We start from the raw sequence: 16,428 nt of genomic DNA on the forward strand, positions 1-16,428 counted from the left end.
TGGGCATATGCTTTGTTCAGACTTACTTTCTTATTGGAAAGTCTTGATTCCTGTCTTTCAAGGGAATGAAAGGAGTGTTAAGTCCATGGACGATGGAAGTGACATTTCCAGATCTCGCAGCTGTTGTTGTGACAGCATCTTTGGTTTTCTAATTGGCATGCCCCAAAAAAGCTCAGAGTCGGTTTAAACTGCCTTATGGCAAGTCACGTGGAAGTTAATAGAAAATGATGCTATTTCTGCAATTTTAATTTAAGTTACCCTGTGGCATATACTAGAAAATTAAATTCCTGCTACAGAGGTGTAGCCTGAAATTTTATTAAAAGAAAAAAAAAACAAAGCAAACAAATGAAAGAAAAGCTGCAGAAGAAAATCTCATTCCCTATTTATAGTTTTTAGAGTATGGCCTTTTAAGCCCCATTAAATTTCCATGCATGTTCTCATTTGTTCCCAGTCAAACTAGAGTTCCCACCAGGCGCTCATCCACCCCTAGACATCTGCAGTACCAGCTTATTGGTGTTTGGGTTAATTTTTTATAGGTCCCCTTCTGATAAACTGTAATGCTTGTCCTTGTTTCAGTTAGGTGAGTTATCTAATGGAAATCAACAGGGGTCAATGAATGCATAGAATTAAATATGTTCCTAATGATTTACAAGATATCCATCCAGCTTCACTGGGGAACTGTGGTTCTCCACTATTTTGGACTGTGGACCACCGTCAGCCTTCAGAATTTTTCACAGTCCATGCACGCATGCTCAAAGTGAGGCAGACCGTTCATAGATCATCATTTTGTGGGTTACTGGGGGCCTGAGGACCTGTTTAGGACCTCCTGCCATAGGGGAATTCTGGTGAGTACATGATGCTGTGAGTTCATTATGCTATGAATGAATTAGATTTAGTGGGTTTAGAGCCAAAACCCACATGACCTTTTCTCCTCTCCCTAGTAATGAAACCAGCTTCCCTGGATGCGCTGCGTGTACTTGATAAACCAAAGAGTGTTTCTGTTTCTTGCAGTGCCCGGCTCTGTGCCCACCGGGTCCTCCGGGTCCCCCAGGAATGCCAGGGTTCAAGGTAAGAAAAATACCACCTGCAGATATAAGGGTCTGTCTCCCCAAATAAATACCACTATGAACCCCTGGGATTAAACTGTTTTATATACAGTACCGACCGCCTGTAGGCTCCCCACCTCTCCAAACCAGCCACGCATTTGCCTGGGTTTATGCTGTTGAAACAGAAAACCCCTAATACAGCCAAACACGAGACAAGAGGAGGATGAAGGACCTGATTCTGCCCTTGACATGCTGTTCCCGCACTCGTAGCAATAGCTGCTCTGCCACGGAACTCCGTCCTGCAAAGTGCCAGCAAAGTGTGCGAGCGCTCTCCCTTCCCCTTCAGCGAGAGGCTTTGCGTCCTTCAAGTAACTGCCCGCGCCTACGGGCGCATTGCTTTGTGGGCCCGTCCCTCGCAGGATCGCAACCTTTGTCAGATGGAAGATTTAACTACTGATTTTGACTACAGCCCTTCATTCCTACAAATGAAATTTAACCCTTTGCGTCGGGTGAGCACAAAGATTAAAACACCATGCAAGCCTTGCTGGGTGCAACTGATGAACAGGAGCAAGCGGAGGGCAGCGGTTCAGAGCTGCCTCAAGAACGACGTGCTGCCTTTGCAGACTTCAGAGAGCTGTAAAAATCTCACCAGTTCTTAAATTATGCTCGCAGGCCCTGTACACACAGAGATACACATTTTACTGTAGCAAGACATAACTTACATGATTAAATACAATTTAATTGTCATTTTATACCCACCGTAGCACCAGGCAGCTTTCTGTTTATGTTGTTTGATTCTGGTACATAAATTTTAGGTTGCAACCCTCAGGAAACCTCACTCAGCAGTTAAATATCTCCTTCTCTGTCCCCTCTGTGACTCCCATGAATTCTGTGCAGTAGGTTACACTCCAGCAGCGAGCTGAAGTAATGTTACTCGAGTTTTTTTAGCAGAAGTTGGCAATGGGTGGAACATCTCCTGGGAAATGCTCTCAATTCCTCATGAACTGACCTTTTGCAGGTCTGTTTGGTCTCTGAGCTGAGTCATAAATATCATTAGAAATACACAATGTTTAGGGTATAACTATTCAAAATTCATAGCTTATGAAATGGAAAAACCTGTGAAGGTCTCCAATTATGATGCAAATGATGCACAGGACCTTTTGCGTGGTGAGGAATAACATCTGCCATGGCTGAAATTAGTCTGGGTCTCTCCCACAATAATAGGAAGGGAGCCAAAAAGCAAACTGAATCTGAGTTTATATAAAAGAGTTCAGTGGGACATCGATTTCTTTGCAAGCTGGAGGATGCAGACATTAAAGATGACTTGAACAAAAAGGGAGGTTAACGATAGAGAATGGGGTTTTCAGAAGTGTCTCAGCCCCATTTTCAAAAGTGCTGGGAACTGAGTCCCTGACCTGTAATTGAGAATTGCATCCAGAGACCTATAGCCTAGCCTCACCAAAAGTCACTCTTGAAACCCAAATCTGGGCATTTCCTGAAACTAGATCAGTTCTGACACAACGGTACCTACCGCAGGAATGGTGCCAGCTAACCCCAGAGGTGACCTCCATTCGCACAGTTACAGCACAGGCGCAGGTTATTTTCCCAGTAAGTTGTTTGTGGGTTTAGGTCTTATGGCTATCTCACAAAATTTAAATTTTGAAACAAGACTGTACTGGAATGTGAATAATTGGAGCTCTTATTTCTAGGGACACACCGGTCACAAAGGAGAACCTGGTGAGATAGGAAAAGAAGGAGAAAAGGTAAACTTCAATTTAAGGGGGGTCCGGGAGGACTTTTCTCTTTAAAAGCACCATAAGAAATAGCTTCTTCAAGAAGACAGGGAGAAATGAGGCAATTGGCTGAACAATAAGGAGAAGTTACTATGACTGAAGTGCATTGGCTTCCATACATGTTCTGCATGTATGACTGTGGGCTAATACTTCAAGAAAATTCATCTTCTCCATAATCATAATGCTAAGATCAGTTCGATAAGTTAACACCTATTGTTTCACATGCAGGGATGTCAGCTCAGGAAAAAAGTCCTGCATTAATCATTCAGGTAAATTCCTGACTGATCAAATGTTCTCGCACGTAGAAGAAATTGCCTATAAAGCAGAAGCAAATTCTGAAGCAGAAATCTGAGTGCAGGTTGCTCAAGGAGAAATAAGATGGGAAGGTCCCTGGCTTTGGGTTGGCAGGCTCATGCTGTCTCGCCCCTTATCTAATTATTTTTTTCTCTCCCAGGGCAACCCTGGTCCTCCCGGTCCTCCGGGCATTCCGGGCAGCGTTGGCCTGCAGGTAACACCTACTCTTCGGACCTTTTTCCTGTGAAACTCAATGGTGCCATCAATCATTTTCTGTTACACAAACAGCTCCTGCCTCTGCATAATAACAGATGTGGAAGTTGATGCTGGTAAAAAAACAAATCATGCTGGTTTCACTGAGCTTTAATTCAGGTCCTGCTTTTGGTACCTCACCTTGGATGAGGTGTCCGAGTGATAGCCGCTGTCTTGCTGGTGCTCCAGTAGAGCCGCGGACACCTTTTGGGTGGATCTGAGGCTGAGCTCTGGGCTGGCTTGGCAGGTGGGCTGGGGAGGGCAGGCACCCCGAGTGCGTGTCTGCAAGGGGTGTCTCCGGTGTCACTTGCTCAGAGGTCATCACCGAAGGGGAAAATGTCTTGTTTGTGCATCAGAATGCTGAGCTTTCTGCCGCTCTTCACTGTTCCTTAATGTTTTCTGTGTTGGTCAGTTGCTACATCGTGCTGTTCTGCCATTTTATGTTTAACAGTGACTGGGTTTTAACTGATTTGTTTTCTTAATTAGGGCCCAAGAGGACTAAGAGGCCTCCCTGGTCCAATGGGTCCGGCAGGCGACAGAGTAAGTAAAACCTTCTTCTGATCCCCGCCCCCCCAGTTTTTCTCGTGCAAGGTCCAGGTGGCATTTGTCCTTACGGAAGACCCTTGGGGAACTTGTAAAGATCCAAAGTGCAGGCTCTTTCCTGCACCCCCCCAAGCAGAACAACCTTCCAAAGGCGGGATGAGCCTACGTACACGAGGGATTGACAGGATCAGGCCCAGTGTTGATTTAAGCACTCAGACAAGAAGGACAAAGTGCTGTCCTTGCAGGACTGACAATGCTAAATAACCTTGCAAAAAACCTGAGAAAAGTTTCATGAACATTTCACTTTCTGTTCTGTCTCTTACAAGAAAAAGCTAAAGAATCACTGGTGGACAAAGATTTTCAGGATACAGAAAGTCTGCTCAGGGAGAACAGGGTCAACCTTTAGCTCATCGTGGCTTTGGACTTTTGCCAAAGTCCCTTGACCATTGCCCTAGAGGCTGAATGGGTTTGAATTTGTAAAGTCAGGCATGTACTTAGGAACAAGTGTGTTATCAAGATATCGAGGCCGTGAATGATACCAGTGTATCACAGAGATAATGGTGGGGAGATCCAGAGGAAAAATCTGCCTGTTCAGAGGGGGATCTTTTGCCAGACTATTGCAAGATAGCACGAACTATGGGGTATCTTTCCAGGGTTTTTTGTGTTTTCTTAGATTGCGGTATAAGGTGGGGGTACTGTTACTTCACCCGCCGCCAACCACAGCATTACAATGATGTATTATTCTTTGCAGGGTGACATCGGTTTCAGAGGGCCGCCTGGAATCCCAGGACCTCCAGGGAAAGCTGTATGTACCTACTTCTCAGCATCTCTATGGCCCTGCCTTCCACAACCAAAGCCTAAAGCTTATCCCTCCTGCACTAAACTCTTTGCTGCCAGTGAACAGGAGGAGTGTGCTGACCGTCTCCATCAGATTATTCCCCTTGCCCTTTTCCCTTCAGTTAAAGCAATGCTATTTCACCTGACCCAGATCTCATGATGTCTTTCCCTCAGTCATGCCCCATGCCAGAATAAGTTCACCGCATTTCCATTGCTCTCTGTTCTTCCCTGCTCTTCCCTGAGCATCAGCAGCTGTGAGCAAGTGTTTGAGAGGGGCGTCTGTGTTGTTCTTGGGAAGGAGAGTTTTGAGGAAGAATCAGTAGGTGCTATCCTGAGCTTACATCCTTTGAGCCTGGTCTATTCCCAAGTGCCCACAGCTTGCAAGGGCTTTTGCTACAAGCAGAAATAGTTGTGTATTAAAGATGCAGTCCTCAGCCTTTTGCAGAGCTCTGGGGTGAAGTGTAGGAGAACACAGAAGCTGCACGCTTACCTGTGGGCAGACCCCCGTACCTTCCTTACTGTGCCCAAATATGAGACCAGAGCTGCATCTGCAGCATTATGGCCTCTCTAAGAGCATCTTCCACTGACTTGCCTCCCAGTATAGCAGACACCTTCGCCTGTCTACACCAGCCAACACACCACGATCTGCATTGACCCCAAGGCACTACCACCCGCTGCGGACCCCACCCTAGGCTTTGCAATTATAGAAGAAATTCATCCGAACTAAAATAAAATGAGGTGTTTACTGCCCACCAAACATTTAATTACACCAAGCAGGATCTAGACAGTAAATATTAAAGTTTTTCTCCTACTCTGTTTCTGATTAAAGAAAATGCTTCATTAAATGAAGGGGAAGATGGTCTTTGCCCTGAGGAATTGTTGGCAAAGTCCATGCCGCAGTTCATCTGTGTGTCAGGAATTACAGAGCGTAATTGAGAAAGTACAGCCGAGCTGCTAGGGGAACGTGTACGCTCACGCCTCCGCTAACGCCAGCAAAGAGCACAAAAAAACCTTCATCGTTTATATCCTCAAATCATTAGTCTTTGTTACTGTGCGATGAAGATGCTTAATGGCTTTTCCTCCTCTGTTATAGGGAGACCAAGGAAACAAAGGACCTCAAGGATTCAGGGGGCCCAAAGGCGATACTGTAAGTGCAGTAAAACACCCGTTTGCTCAAATTTTGGATGTGACATTCAAAGGAGTCTGTTTGAGAGGTTTATTATGGCTTCTCCCCACCTTGGTTTATTTGAAAGGGAGGTGAAAGGGATGAAAGTATTTGTCTCAAAAATGAGATGTTTAAGTCTTATTAAAGATGCCTAAGTACTAAGATGCCGAAGTGCTTCTTATAGCCTAGAGCAGAGGGATCAGATCTTGCGTCTCCATCCCTTGAAACGATCAAGGATTTTCCTAGATGCTGCAGCCAGCATCAGATCCATTTTCTGGTGTGTGCTAAAAGAACCACCATACCTATATGAACAGGACAGGAGCCAGCACAAACTGAATGAAATGTCCCTACAGAGTTTGAGTATTATCTTTGTTGACCGATTGGTCTGAAGGGTTCTGTCCTGGATAACGCAGGATTTATTGTTGATTTCTAGGGTAGACCTGGACCAAAAGGAAACCCAGGGGCTCGTGGACTCATAGGAGAACCTGTAAGTCAATTAAATAGGGTGCAGGTCTCACTGTTGTCTTGCTTGCAGATGATAAGATAAAACATCATAGGAAAAAACTTGCATCTCACAGTCTTTGCTATCAAACTTCTGCTCTGTGGGTCTCTGTAACCTTCAGTGGAATCCCGGTTGGACTAAACCCTAGTTGTACTGCTGTTAATGAAAAATCTCCCTGTACAACTGGCGCTGGATCCATTGCCACAAGGTTCTTTGATGTGAATGTATTTTGCAAACCGCAGTCTCCTTGTAACCTTAACCTGCGCTGTGCGTGGTTGCAGGGCATGCCTGGCAAGGATGGACGGGATGGAGCTCCTGGACTCGATGGTGAGAAGGTTTGTAAAGTCCTACTTAAACACTGCAGGAAAGACTTCTGTTAGTGTCCCATGTGTGTTGCAAAGCTACTGATGCTTGTAAAGAAAAAGCATGGCCGGAAAGCTTTTGCTTCTAAAGAGTTTTCCAATAGCATAAATAGTGAAGAAAAGTGAAGTTGCTTCTATTAATTAATCCCAAGGGAATTCCCTAAAGAAAGAACATGCACATATGGACCATACACATATGATCTAATCTCAGCTGTGTCCCTATACTTAGTGGTTCCTGTTGGCTGACTCTAGGCCTTCAGAGATGCCTTTTCGGAGCTGTTGACAGACATCTGTTTATTTTAATTGCCTGTAGACAAAGTGCTGTCAGGTACTAGTTGCCTGGTTTTTGAACGGTGATCCCGCAGGAGCACGGACCGTATGCTGCCCAGGAAGGCTGGGAGCTGCAAGGGGACTGGGGAAACACCTGGGAGCTCCGGGCACCCCGTTTCCAGTGGGTGCCCACCTCCTGTAGACACAACAGCCTCTGGGTCCTGCACATGTAGGGAGGGAGAAGATTACAAATGCCTGTTTGGGAATGTGTCCCCTTCCTGTGTCAGACCATTTTCCAGTAGCAAGAGGGTCTCTCCTAACCTCTCGATATCCACAGGGTGACGCAGCTCGCATGGGTGCTCCTGGAGAGAAGGGGCCAAACGGACTGCCTGTGAGTATGGCAGCAGGACCCGGCACCTTCGGGGTGGTCCAGCAGCTTGGCCTGCACACAGAGATCGTTCCTGGGGAGAGGGGAGGTTCGTTTTGTGCATTGTCTCACAAGGGGCCCCATTTAAGCCAAGAGGGAATGCACTTTTCCCACCATACAAACAGGGGAGCAGCATAAAAGAACGGAAAACATCTGGAGTAGCACCAAATACCAACACAGTAATATCCTGGCTTTTGGCCACTCTGGCTCCATTTAAAATTTAAATTTGAGAGGAATTTTCTCTTTCGCATCCCAGTGACGTGCATCCTTACGCAGGGAGGCAAGATCTGGGATACAAATGACCATAATTCAGCAATAGCCTGAGCTCTGTCCCTGGCTTACTAGTGTTCACTGGCAAAACGTTTCATCTCTCCAGTCTCCCAACTATTTAAATAGAGGAAAAGTATTCCTTTCTTCCTGTCTTACAGAATATTTTGAACACCCCTGGAGAGAGGGAAATTGAAGCCATAATTTTCATGGTGAAAGCCACAGAAATGTAAATCCTCCATTGCTTCAAGCAAGCATTGCTCCTTGTATGTCAAATCAGACCAGAATAACAAACTAACCCCACTTCTTCTGACATTGCTTTAATAATTTTTTTTTCAGGGACTGCCTGGAAGAGCAGGTATTAAAGGCTCAAAGGGTGAACCAGTAAGTGAATCTCTCTAATGATGGGTTCTGGTGTGGAAGCTACTAAACTTGTCACGGCAAGGCTTTTCAGCTTTTGGGGATTGGTGCCCACAAGTAGACCCTGGGAGGGCTTACCCCGCAGTGACGGTGTCGGCGTTCCTGCCAGGGCTGGCTCCCCCGGCAGTGAGGAGCAGGCATAAGGTACGACGGCTGAGATGGCCCTGCTCTTGCCCAGGCAGCTCTTGCCCCTGGTTCGGTGAAGACATAGCAGATACACAGGAGAGTCGTCAGCGGTTTAGTAAACCTCAGAAGGAAGCATTCACCCTTTTGTGAAAGTCCCAAGAGCAGGCTTCATCTTTGGGAATCAAAAGGCTGAGCGTCTGCGAGCAGGAGCAGGATTATCTCATCTTGCCTTTTGGAGACTTGCCCCCCACCGCAGGAGAAAAGCTTCCATGGAGCTTTAGACTGGCACCTACCTGTGAGATAAAAGAAAATCTCAGACAAACCAAAGCAGTCCAGCACAAAGCTGTTCTGGAAAGAGTCTTCTTCTGTCCCTCCCCTTCCCTTCTGAATTTCCCCCTCTGCACCTGCATCATTCTTGCTCATCCTCATGCAGGAGAGCACGCTGGGGGAAGGCGTTTCTCCTTGCACGGAGGTGATGCAGGAATGAATGAAATGGGGTGTCCGGAGCATGCCTCCGAAAGCGCGTCCCTGTCTCACTGATCCACTTCAGTCCGAGCTGGGATATGGTGGCGCTGCCCTGGGGCGGGCGGCCCTCCCTTGTTGCTGCTCCCAGGAGAGGATGTGCAGCTCACCTCTTCTTTAAATGTCTGTTGTTGCGAGTTTTGTCATCTTGGTCTTAAAACTGTAAAAGTTTAAAGCTGTTTTTATTTCCTGATCCAGGTTTTAACTCCCTGATCCAGGTTTTAACTCCCTCCTCCGTTTGTTGCTCTAGGTAGGACAGAAATGACTCTCTGAAGTTATGCCCTAACTGAGTGTTTCCTTTGTCCTCTGCAGGGCAGTCCTGGAGAGATGGGAGAGGCGGGTCCCTCGGGAGAACCAGGCATCCCCGTATGTATCCCCATCATTTATACTATGAGCACTGCTGTCCGTGTGTTTTAAACCAAGCTGTGAAGCTGGAGCTTGCATGCTGCTTCCCTGCACAAACAAAGCTTTTAGTAATGCAATAGGTGCTGCAACGCACGCAAGCCCATGGTGATGAGCGCTCCCAGCGAGCGTGACGGGAGCCGGCTGGGTGGAACCTCCCTGCACAGATATTAGGCTGTAGCAGAGTTCAAAGCCCACCAAGGCAAGCAGTGTGCCCTAGTGGATGGTGCAGCGGGACAGGGAGTTTGGGACTGAAATAGCCTGGGATCCAGGAATACGTTCTGGCTCTGCAGTGGGTTGCGAAGGGTGGATTCGCGGTTCCTAAATGGCACGGCTAACTTCAGTGTTATTGCCAGGGCGACGTTGGTATTCCTGGTGAGAGAGGCCTGCCGGGACCCAGAGGAGCAACTGTAAGTACAACGCCGCCTGTAGATCAAACAGGTACCAAAACAGAGTTCAGTACATGGGGTTTGCTCTCTGGCTAAAATAAAAGGCCACTTTCTCTCTTGGTATTGTCTCTGGGGAGTTTTGGCAGCAGAGGAATTGCTCCCCCGTCAGTGGGTCAGATCCTGCTCTCACTGACAGCTCCATGCAAATGCAAAGTGATTCCTCCCATTTTGTTTGGCAAAGAAAGCTGCAGTTGTCCAAGAGGTTTGTGGAGCTGCTACAGTCACGCAGGAGAGACCGGACAGTCAGCGATGCCCTGATCAGGCAGCAATAACAAGGTTCAGCTTGTGCTGAATGCGAGTCATTAATGAAGCAAAGCTCCTGTTAAGCTCTTGCAGCGTGCATTGCCACCAGCACATGAAACATGAAATCCTTCCCATTCCTGTATCGCTTTCCTTGGAGCGGCAGAGGTTCACTGCGAAACCTGAAGCCGTACAAGCAACAAAACTGGAAAGCCTGCACGGTGAATGACAGGGGCTTGAAAAGCGTTAAAAAGTTTGTAGACCCTGTTGGGAATCTCTTGCCTTTCTTGCACATAGTTGCATGCTTTTCCCAACTGCTTGAAAATGCCCCAAGGTGCACAACTATATGGTGGGGGCAACACCAGAACAGTTTTCAGGCAGGGAATCTGGTCACAGATGTCCTTCTCCCCCCAGTACTGCAGCAGCGTTGCCCTGCTGGGAGCTCGTAGGTGTCAGCCCCTAGGAAACAAAACCCCATACGCAGCAATAGCGGTTTTCAATTTTACTCTGTGAACTGACAGGTTTTTGAAACTTCGGGGTTAGAAACCACGGAGGTCCTCACGGGAGCATCTTGTTCCTGCTTTCATTGCATTCCCTGCATCATCTCACAGCCTGAGAAAGAAAAAGCTGCAGGAGGTGCAATGCAAACCTGAAAACAGCCGCGTGGCTGCCTGTTGCGTCCCTGCTGAACGGCAGAGAGAATTAAAGACATCAGGATGATAAAAACCTGATTTTGGTCACACTACTAAAAATGCTAGGATACCTCTTATTTTGTCACTCCCCAGCTAGTGCTGCCATTGTGGTTGGACCTGATCTTCCTGTGGTTTCTTGGGCTTTGTTTCTTTCCTTTTTTTCCCCCTCTTATTTTGAAATCCAGAAGCCTACAGCAAGTCTAACGTGATTTCTGCTATGTGCCACTTGGAAGAAATTGAACTGCGTGATGATTTATTGTTTGTGAGCAGCTGCTCTTTAAACTTCCAAGGAGAGGGAAATCAGCCTTGGAAATAAACTAAATTAATAACGTTTGCTTTTACGTCTGCAATTTTTCATCAGAATAGCTGGCCTCATGAAAGGTATCATATTGTTACAGCTAAAAATCAAACGCAGTCGAGCTAATTGCCTTGGTGCAGACTTCTGCTGTGGATGCAATAGCAGATGAACCCGCCTTTAGTTCTAACCTGGCTTTCTAATTTCCGATTTGTGTTTAGAGTCCTAATTTCTGTGAAATATAGTTAAGCCTGGGGAATAGTGCATCTCTCAGAATACGTCTAGTGTTAAGACTGTTTGGCTCAAAACAATTTGACTTTATTCGGCATAGCATGCTGAAGTTTTCTCCCCATTCAGAGGCTGTCAGGTTCTATCAGGTCCCACCACTTTTAACGGCACCGGCACAGCAGAGTCATTTTTGGTGCAATTTAACGCAACCTTCCTAGAGCTCTGTATTTAAAACTCTCAAATTCCTCACTGAATTACAAGCAGAAAAGAGAAGTGGAAACAATAACCACAAAAGCAGTGGTTTTTGAAGACGATGCTGCTTTATTTCAGCAGATTGGCTCCTTCTTCTGGGCAGACCCTGGTTTCTGCACGAGGTTACGGCCGTGCTGATGTTGAGAGCCAGGCAGAGATGAGAGCACCTGGTTTAGATCGTACCGAGTCACGCATCGCACGAGGATTTCCTCTTCGTGATGACCAGAAAAAATTATGAGAGACGGTGGATGTTCAGATACCAGGGAGAATTTGTAGGGCTAATAATTAGGGAAAAAATACTTAGGGAACAAATGCAGGTGCTGTTTTACCACAGGGCAGGCCTGCACCCGCGGTCCGGGAGGCAGCTGGGTCCGTGGGTCCGTCGGACAGCCCGTGCTGGCTGTCCCGCTGCCTGCGGCGGCCAGTCCGAGCTTTATTGTGTCCCTTAGCGCTACACCCCGCAGGGACGCCTGCGAAAGGAGGGAAAGCTGGAGTCCCGCCTGGTGACAGAAGTTTGCCCGAGGCATCTGTTTCAAGAAGACACTTTACAAAAAGGGATTTAGATGCCTAAATTACTTAGGGTTTTTTTCGCCCAAGATCTTTATCGCATGTGTGATGTTTCTCAGTAGAAAGCAATAGAGACTCCTAACGGCAACGTTCATATGCTGTCTGGTGAGCCGGGCTCTGGAAAGCACCCGCACTAACAGCAGAAGAGACTGCATTTTTCTGTGTTGCAGGTACAAAGGGTGTCAAAGCAAGTGGATGCAATTGCCGTTGTTCATGTGCAGGTGCATGCAGCGCATGTTTTACAGGAGTTTCTTGTAGAAGCGGATCAATTAAAAGCATAATATTGGGATAGCAAATCCTCTTTAATGTTTATTGCCTATGCTCTATCAGGCCACCACTTCTTGCTGTCATTGATCTTTACTATTCATGATTATCGTATGTCATTAAGCATTAATATATACAAATAAGCACTCTTGCTAACAGTAACAACAATATTAATAAAGCCCAGTAAACACCGAGCCCCACTTTACAGCGGCTCATCACAGAACTGCACGCTCGCTCTCTGTTAGTAGTGAGCCAATTTCATTACACAAGGGACTCACCTGGCCCTGAATTTTCTCTTTACTGAAGCTGACCTTTCTCTTTTCAGGGCCCGCTTGGTCTTCAAGGCCCGATGGGAGCCCCCGGTGTCAGAGGTTTCCAGGTTGGTATGCTGACGAGGATAATTTAATGCGCATCGTGTTTTGGCAGGCCACTTTTCTACAAACCTTTGGCAGGAAAATTGCGTGGCAACAAGTGATAGGAAGAAATGTCTTTCCACTTGCCAGAATGAGGCTGACACCTTTATTAACACAGTAGAGTAGAAAGAGCACAAGGCCAGATAAGCTGCCTGCGGGAACAATTTATATTTAGTATTTGTTTGCAAAAGAAGGGTTTGAGTTTGACCTACGTAAAGACACCTTAATTTCTCCTTGATCGAGGCACCCCCAGCCTGTGCGTCTTCAGTGAACTCCTCTTCCCTTCTGCTAAACTGGGGACTCTCCTATTTCTTGCTCCCCTCTCCAAGGGGGTGTTCACAACCACTCTCCATTCCCCAGGGAAACTGGCTGAAAACCAGTGCAGGGTGCTACCTTCTGGGAGCATCGCTGGGTTGGGAGTCGCAGATGTGATTTTATTAGCGAAGGACCTGGGCCAGCCAAGGGCTGGAGCGCGTTGGCGGTGTGGCTGCCCGCGGGTGTGAAACATGGTGGGGCAGAAGCAGGAATGAGCTGTACCGACCAGCGGACGTGGTGCTGGCAGTCAGCGTGTGGTCCCGAGGTCCTGGGGGGAAAAGGAGAGAGGAGATCGAAGGCAAATGACCTTTTTGAACGTGTTACGGAGACTGGTGAACTTTGGGGATGTGAAGATATGCAGGGTTTCTTGACACTTGAAGCTGTAGCTCACTTTTTTGTTTTCCTAACAGGGTCCCAAAGGTGCCAGTGGGGAGCCTGGCCTTCCTGGTCCAACGGGAATTCGTGGAGAGTTAGGTGACAGGGTAAGGAGACACGTATTAGTCTGTGACTAATTCCTGTTCAGGAGATGTGAAATCAGAGTGCAGTGGGGCCTCAAACACGGCGTAGCTGATGGCAGCCCAGCAAACGCAAGCAGGGTTGGTGGGAGGTGGCCACGCCGGGCGTCACTGTCCATCCTCTGCGCCCGCTGCGTGCCCGAGACGGAGCCTACGGCAGGCCGCAGGATTCACGCAGCCTGCCTCTCGTCTGTCCCAGCCCTTGCTTCTGTTTCAGTTTAGAAACTCACGCTATTTTTAGACAGGGTGGGTTGTTTAAAAGAGACTTTGGGATCCTATCCTAGCCAGAACAGACAATTGTTTGGGGTTTTTTCCCTGCTCCGAATGCCGATTTCGCCAAAGCCTTGCTCCCCGTGAGCACAGGAGAGCTGATGCATGCATTGTTGTTATTCAGATGGTTGATTAGGGTTCCTGGATTTTTTTAAATTACAGTTTGCTCAGTGGTTTTCTTCCTGAACAGCAACACACCTGGGCCCCACACCTCAGAATGAATGCAACTTTTTATTTAAATGAATTCATTCTCATTTAAAAGAAGCCAGCAGGGTAAAGTGAATGACATTTGTTCAGGGCTTGCAGGAGAACAGGAGCCGTGTGTTCGCTGGCTCCCTCGACTCCAGCTTTAAGTTGAAGTTTCTGTGTAAGCAATCGCAGCGGCACCAGGGGGGTTTCACAATGGCTCCTCTGTGCCGGCTCCAGGCAGGTTTAAAAAAGCTCTTGGAGGGACTGTGAGCCTGGAAGTGTGGAACAGGAGGGTTATTGTGGAGCTGCGGGGTCCTGACTGCATTCAGGGCTTCGCTGCGGTGAAAAAATGCATGTTCAGAGGGGAAGAGGCCCCTGCACAGAGCAGCCTGGTATCCAGAGAGCTGCTCCGAGCAGAGGCAGGGGAAATGTTATACTTAAAGCAAAAAAAAAAAAAAATCTAGGTTTTATTTCTGGCTCTGAAGTTAAGTGTAGTTACTCTAAGATGGAATTGTTGGTTGTTTCTTAGCACCCCAGCTCATTAAGAGCTCTCCCCAGGAAAGCATGCTGGAGCAGGTTTGGGTAGCGCTGGAGACTTTCCACCTCCCCGTATGCAGCGGGTGCTCAGGGTAACTCCCAGCCGCCCGCCCAGTCCCACCGGTGTCGGGGACAGCCACGCGTGCCCACGGTCCCCCAGCAGCGCGGGCTGCGCCAGCCATCAGCACTGCCGATTTCCACGCTTACTACCGGGCGCAAGATTTGGGCTGGGAAGCCCCCAGAACCTCAGACCGTGTCTTTACAGCTTGAACAAGCAGCCTTTGCTGCTGAGGGCGATGGCGTCTGCTGGGGGGTGGGCACAGCGCAGCAGGTGCTGCCCTGGGCTTGCTTTACTGGCAGCCCAGCCTGCTGGTCCTGACATGTAGAAAGAGGAGAACTGCAAATACAGGATCAACACGATTCCAGCATCCCAGCTGCAGCTAACCCGTCACGCTCTCCTCAAATCAACTGCGGCGTTTTTTCTTTGGAAAAAAAAAAATATATATATATTCCTGCAAGCCTGAGTTAACAGGTGCTGATAGGCTTTTTCACAGTCCTTGCACTGGCTGTGGCCAGCAATACAAACCAGAATATCAGTAAGTGTATTTTCCTGCATGAAAAATACACGGGGTTTAGTGCGCTTGACTGTAAGATATAAAATAGCATCGAGATGATATATAAACCATCTTGTTGGAGAGGGATATTGGGGAGAGGAAAGATTTGACTGTTATTACTGACTGTGGCAGAAATAGGGAAATATTTTTCCGAAGTGTTTTCATTAATACCAAATTCCTGGGGATTCTGAATGGCAGCGGCCATCTGGGGCAACGTCTCTCTCGGCTCCAGGCTGGCGTCGCTAGATGCTTGGCAAAAAATGTTCGTTGTGTTTAAGTGACGGAGGGACACAAAGGTGAGGGCGGGTGGTGGACGTGGAGCTGGTGGTCCTGCCACCAGGAATTACCGCTGCCGTGAATTACGCAGTTTTGAATCAAAATCTTGTGGGCTAAGCTTTTCTTTAGGGGACTGTTCCTTGCAGGACAGTCTCTTTGGTGACTAAGCTGTGTTTTATTGCCGTAAACTTTCATGGAGCTTTGGGACTCTGTGAAGTTGGAGGTATAAATCTAGATTATAATGTCCAGAAAAGAATACATTGCCTTTGCCATCGGCAAACATAAAATGGGAGTTACAAATAGCCGCAGCCATTCTTGCATTTCCACGTTCCATTGTCTGTTTTGCCAAAAATTATTTTTTCTTTAATAGAAATCCCCCCCTTTTTAACTTACTCAGTGCTTGACTTGAACCAAATGACATGCCTTTATTACATGCGTTTGTCCTTCTCTAAGATTCTGTTCTGCTGAGCCATCTCCAGATCTCGTTATGAGAAAAACACCAGTTTGCAGATGCTGGATTGACGAATATGCTGTAGAAATCCTGTTTGAAGGGTAAAATGGTTGAATTTCCCACATAGATTTTGCAGTAGAGAAAAATTCTGAGGTTTTCCCTAATTCCTTGTTGGTCCTGCTATATGGACCCAAAGGCACAAATAGGGCTTGAAAATGGCTCGTGTCCTCTCTGTGAATGCCAGGCAGATCAAGTTGGAAGGATTTTTCAAGTTGCCTGTGTTATTCCTAGGGTGATAATCAGTTCGTCATCTACATGTATTTTCTTCCTGTGGTCGTGTTGTTCTGTGAATCTTGAAGTTAAGAGCACCCAACTCAATCCCCAGGAAAACCGACCATCTAATAGAGCCTCGAAAAACCATCCTGACTTTTTGCCCTTGCGGCACAAAAATATTCTTCTCTGTTTTATACCATGAGTAAATTCAATCTCCTTCTCGCATCTTCAGGTGTGAAAGGCAGAGATCAGTCGCTCACCAGTCTCATCCTGGACCTCGCCCTTTAATTTGTGAACTTGTACAATTGCTGTTTTGGTCATGATAGTGAGATGACAATAATGAAAAGCAGAGGGACAGAA

General features: G+C 47.2%; 1 protein-coding gene across 4 annotated transcripts in view; it reads left to right on the plus strand.

Annotated features, from left to right (window-relative positions):
• COL9A3 (collagen type IX alpha 3 chain) overlaps positions 1–16,428 on the plus strand; it is a 44,891-nt gene that overhangs the window by 19,863 nt on the left and 8,600 nt on the right. For all 4 annotated transcript variants that reach the window (XM_087749825.1, XM_087749824.1, XM_087749823.1 and 1 more), the window contains 14 exons: positions 1,012–1,068; positions 2,756–2,809; positions 3,294–3,347; positions 3,872–3,925; positions 4,680–4,733; positions 5,859–5,912; positions 6,364–6,417; positions 6,714–6,767; positions 7,402–7,455; positions 8,098–8,142; positions 9,139–9,192; positions 9,585–9,638; positions 12,541–12,594; positions 13,354–13,425. In XM_087749825.1, coding sequence (XP_087605951.1) covers positions 1,012–1,068; positions 2,756–2,809; positions 3,294–3,347; positions 3,872–3,925; positions 4,680–4,733; positions 5,859–5,912; positions 6,364–6,417; positions 6,714–6,767; positions 7,402–7,455; positions 8,098–8,142; positions 9,139–9,192; positions 9,585–9,638; positions 12,541–12,594; positions 13,354–13,425 — 768 coding nt within the window. The remainder of the gene's footprint in view (positions 1–1,011; positions 1,069–2,755; positions 2,810–3,293; positions 3,348–3,871; positions 3,926–4,679; positions 4,734–5,858; positions 5,913–6,363; positions 6,418–6,713; positions 6,768–7,401; positions 7,456–8,097; positions 8,143–9,138; positions 9,193–9,584; positions 9,639–12,540; positions 12,595–13,353; positions 13,426–16,428) is intronic.

This window comes from Nipponia nippon, unplaced genomic scaffold, assembly GCF_047370975.1.
Source record: "Nipponia nippon isolate SJK-2023a ecotype South Korea unplaced genomic scaffold, ASM4737097v1 scaffold_13, whole genome shotgun sequence".
NCBI classification, from domain to species: Eukaryota; Metazoa; Chordata; class Aves; order Pelecaniformes; family Threskiornithidae; genus Nipponia; species Nipponia nippon.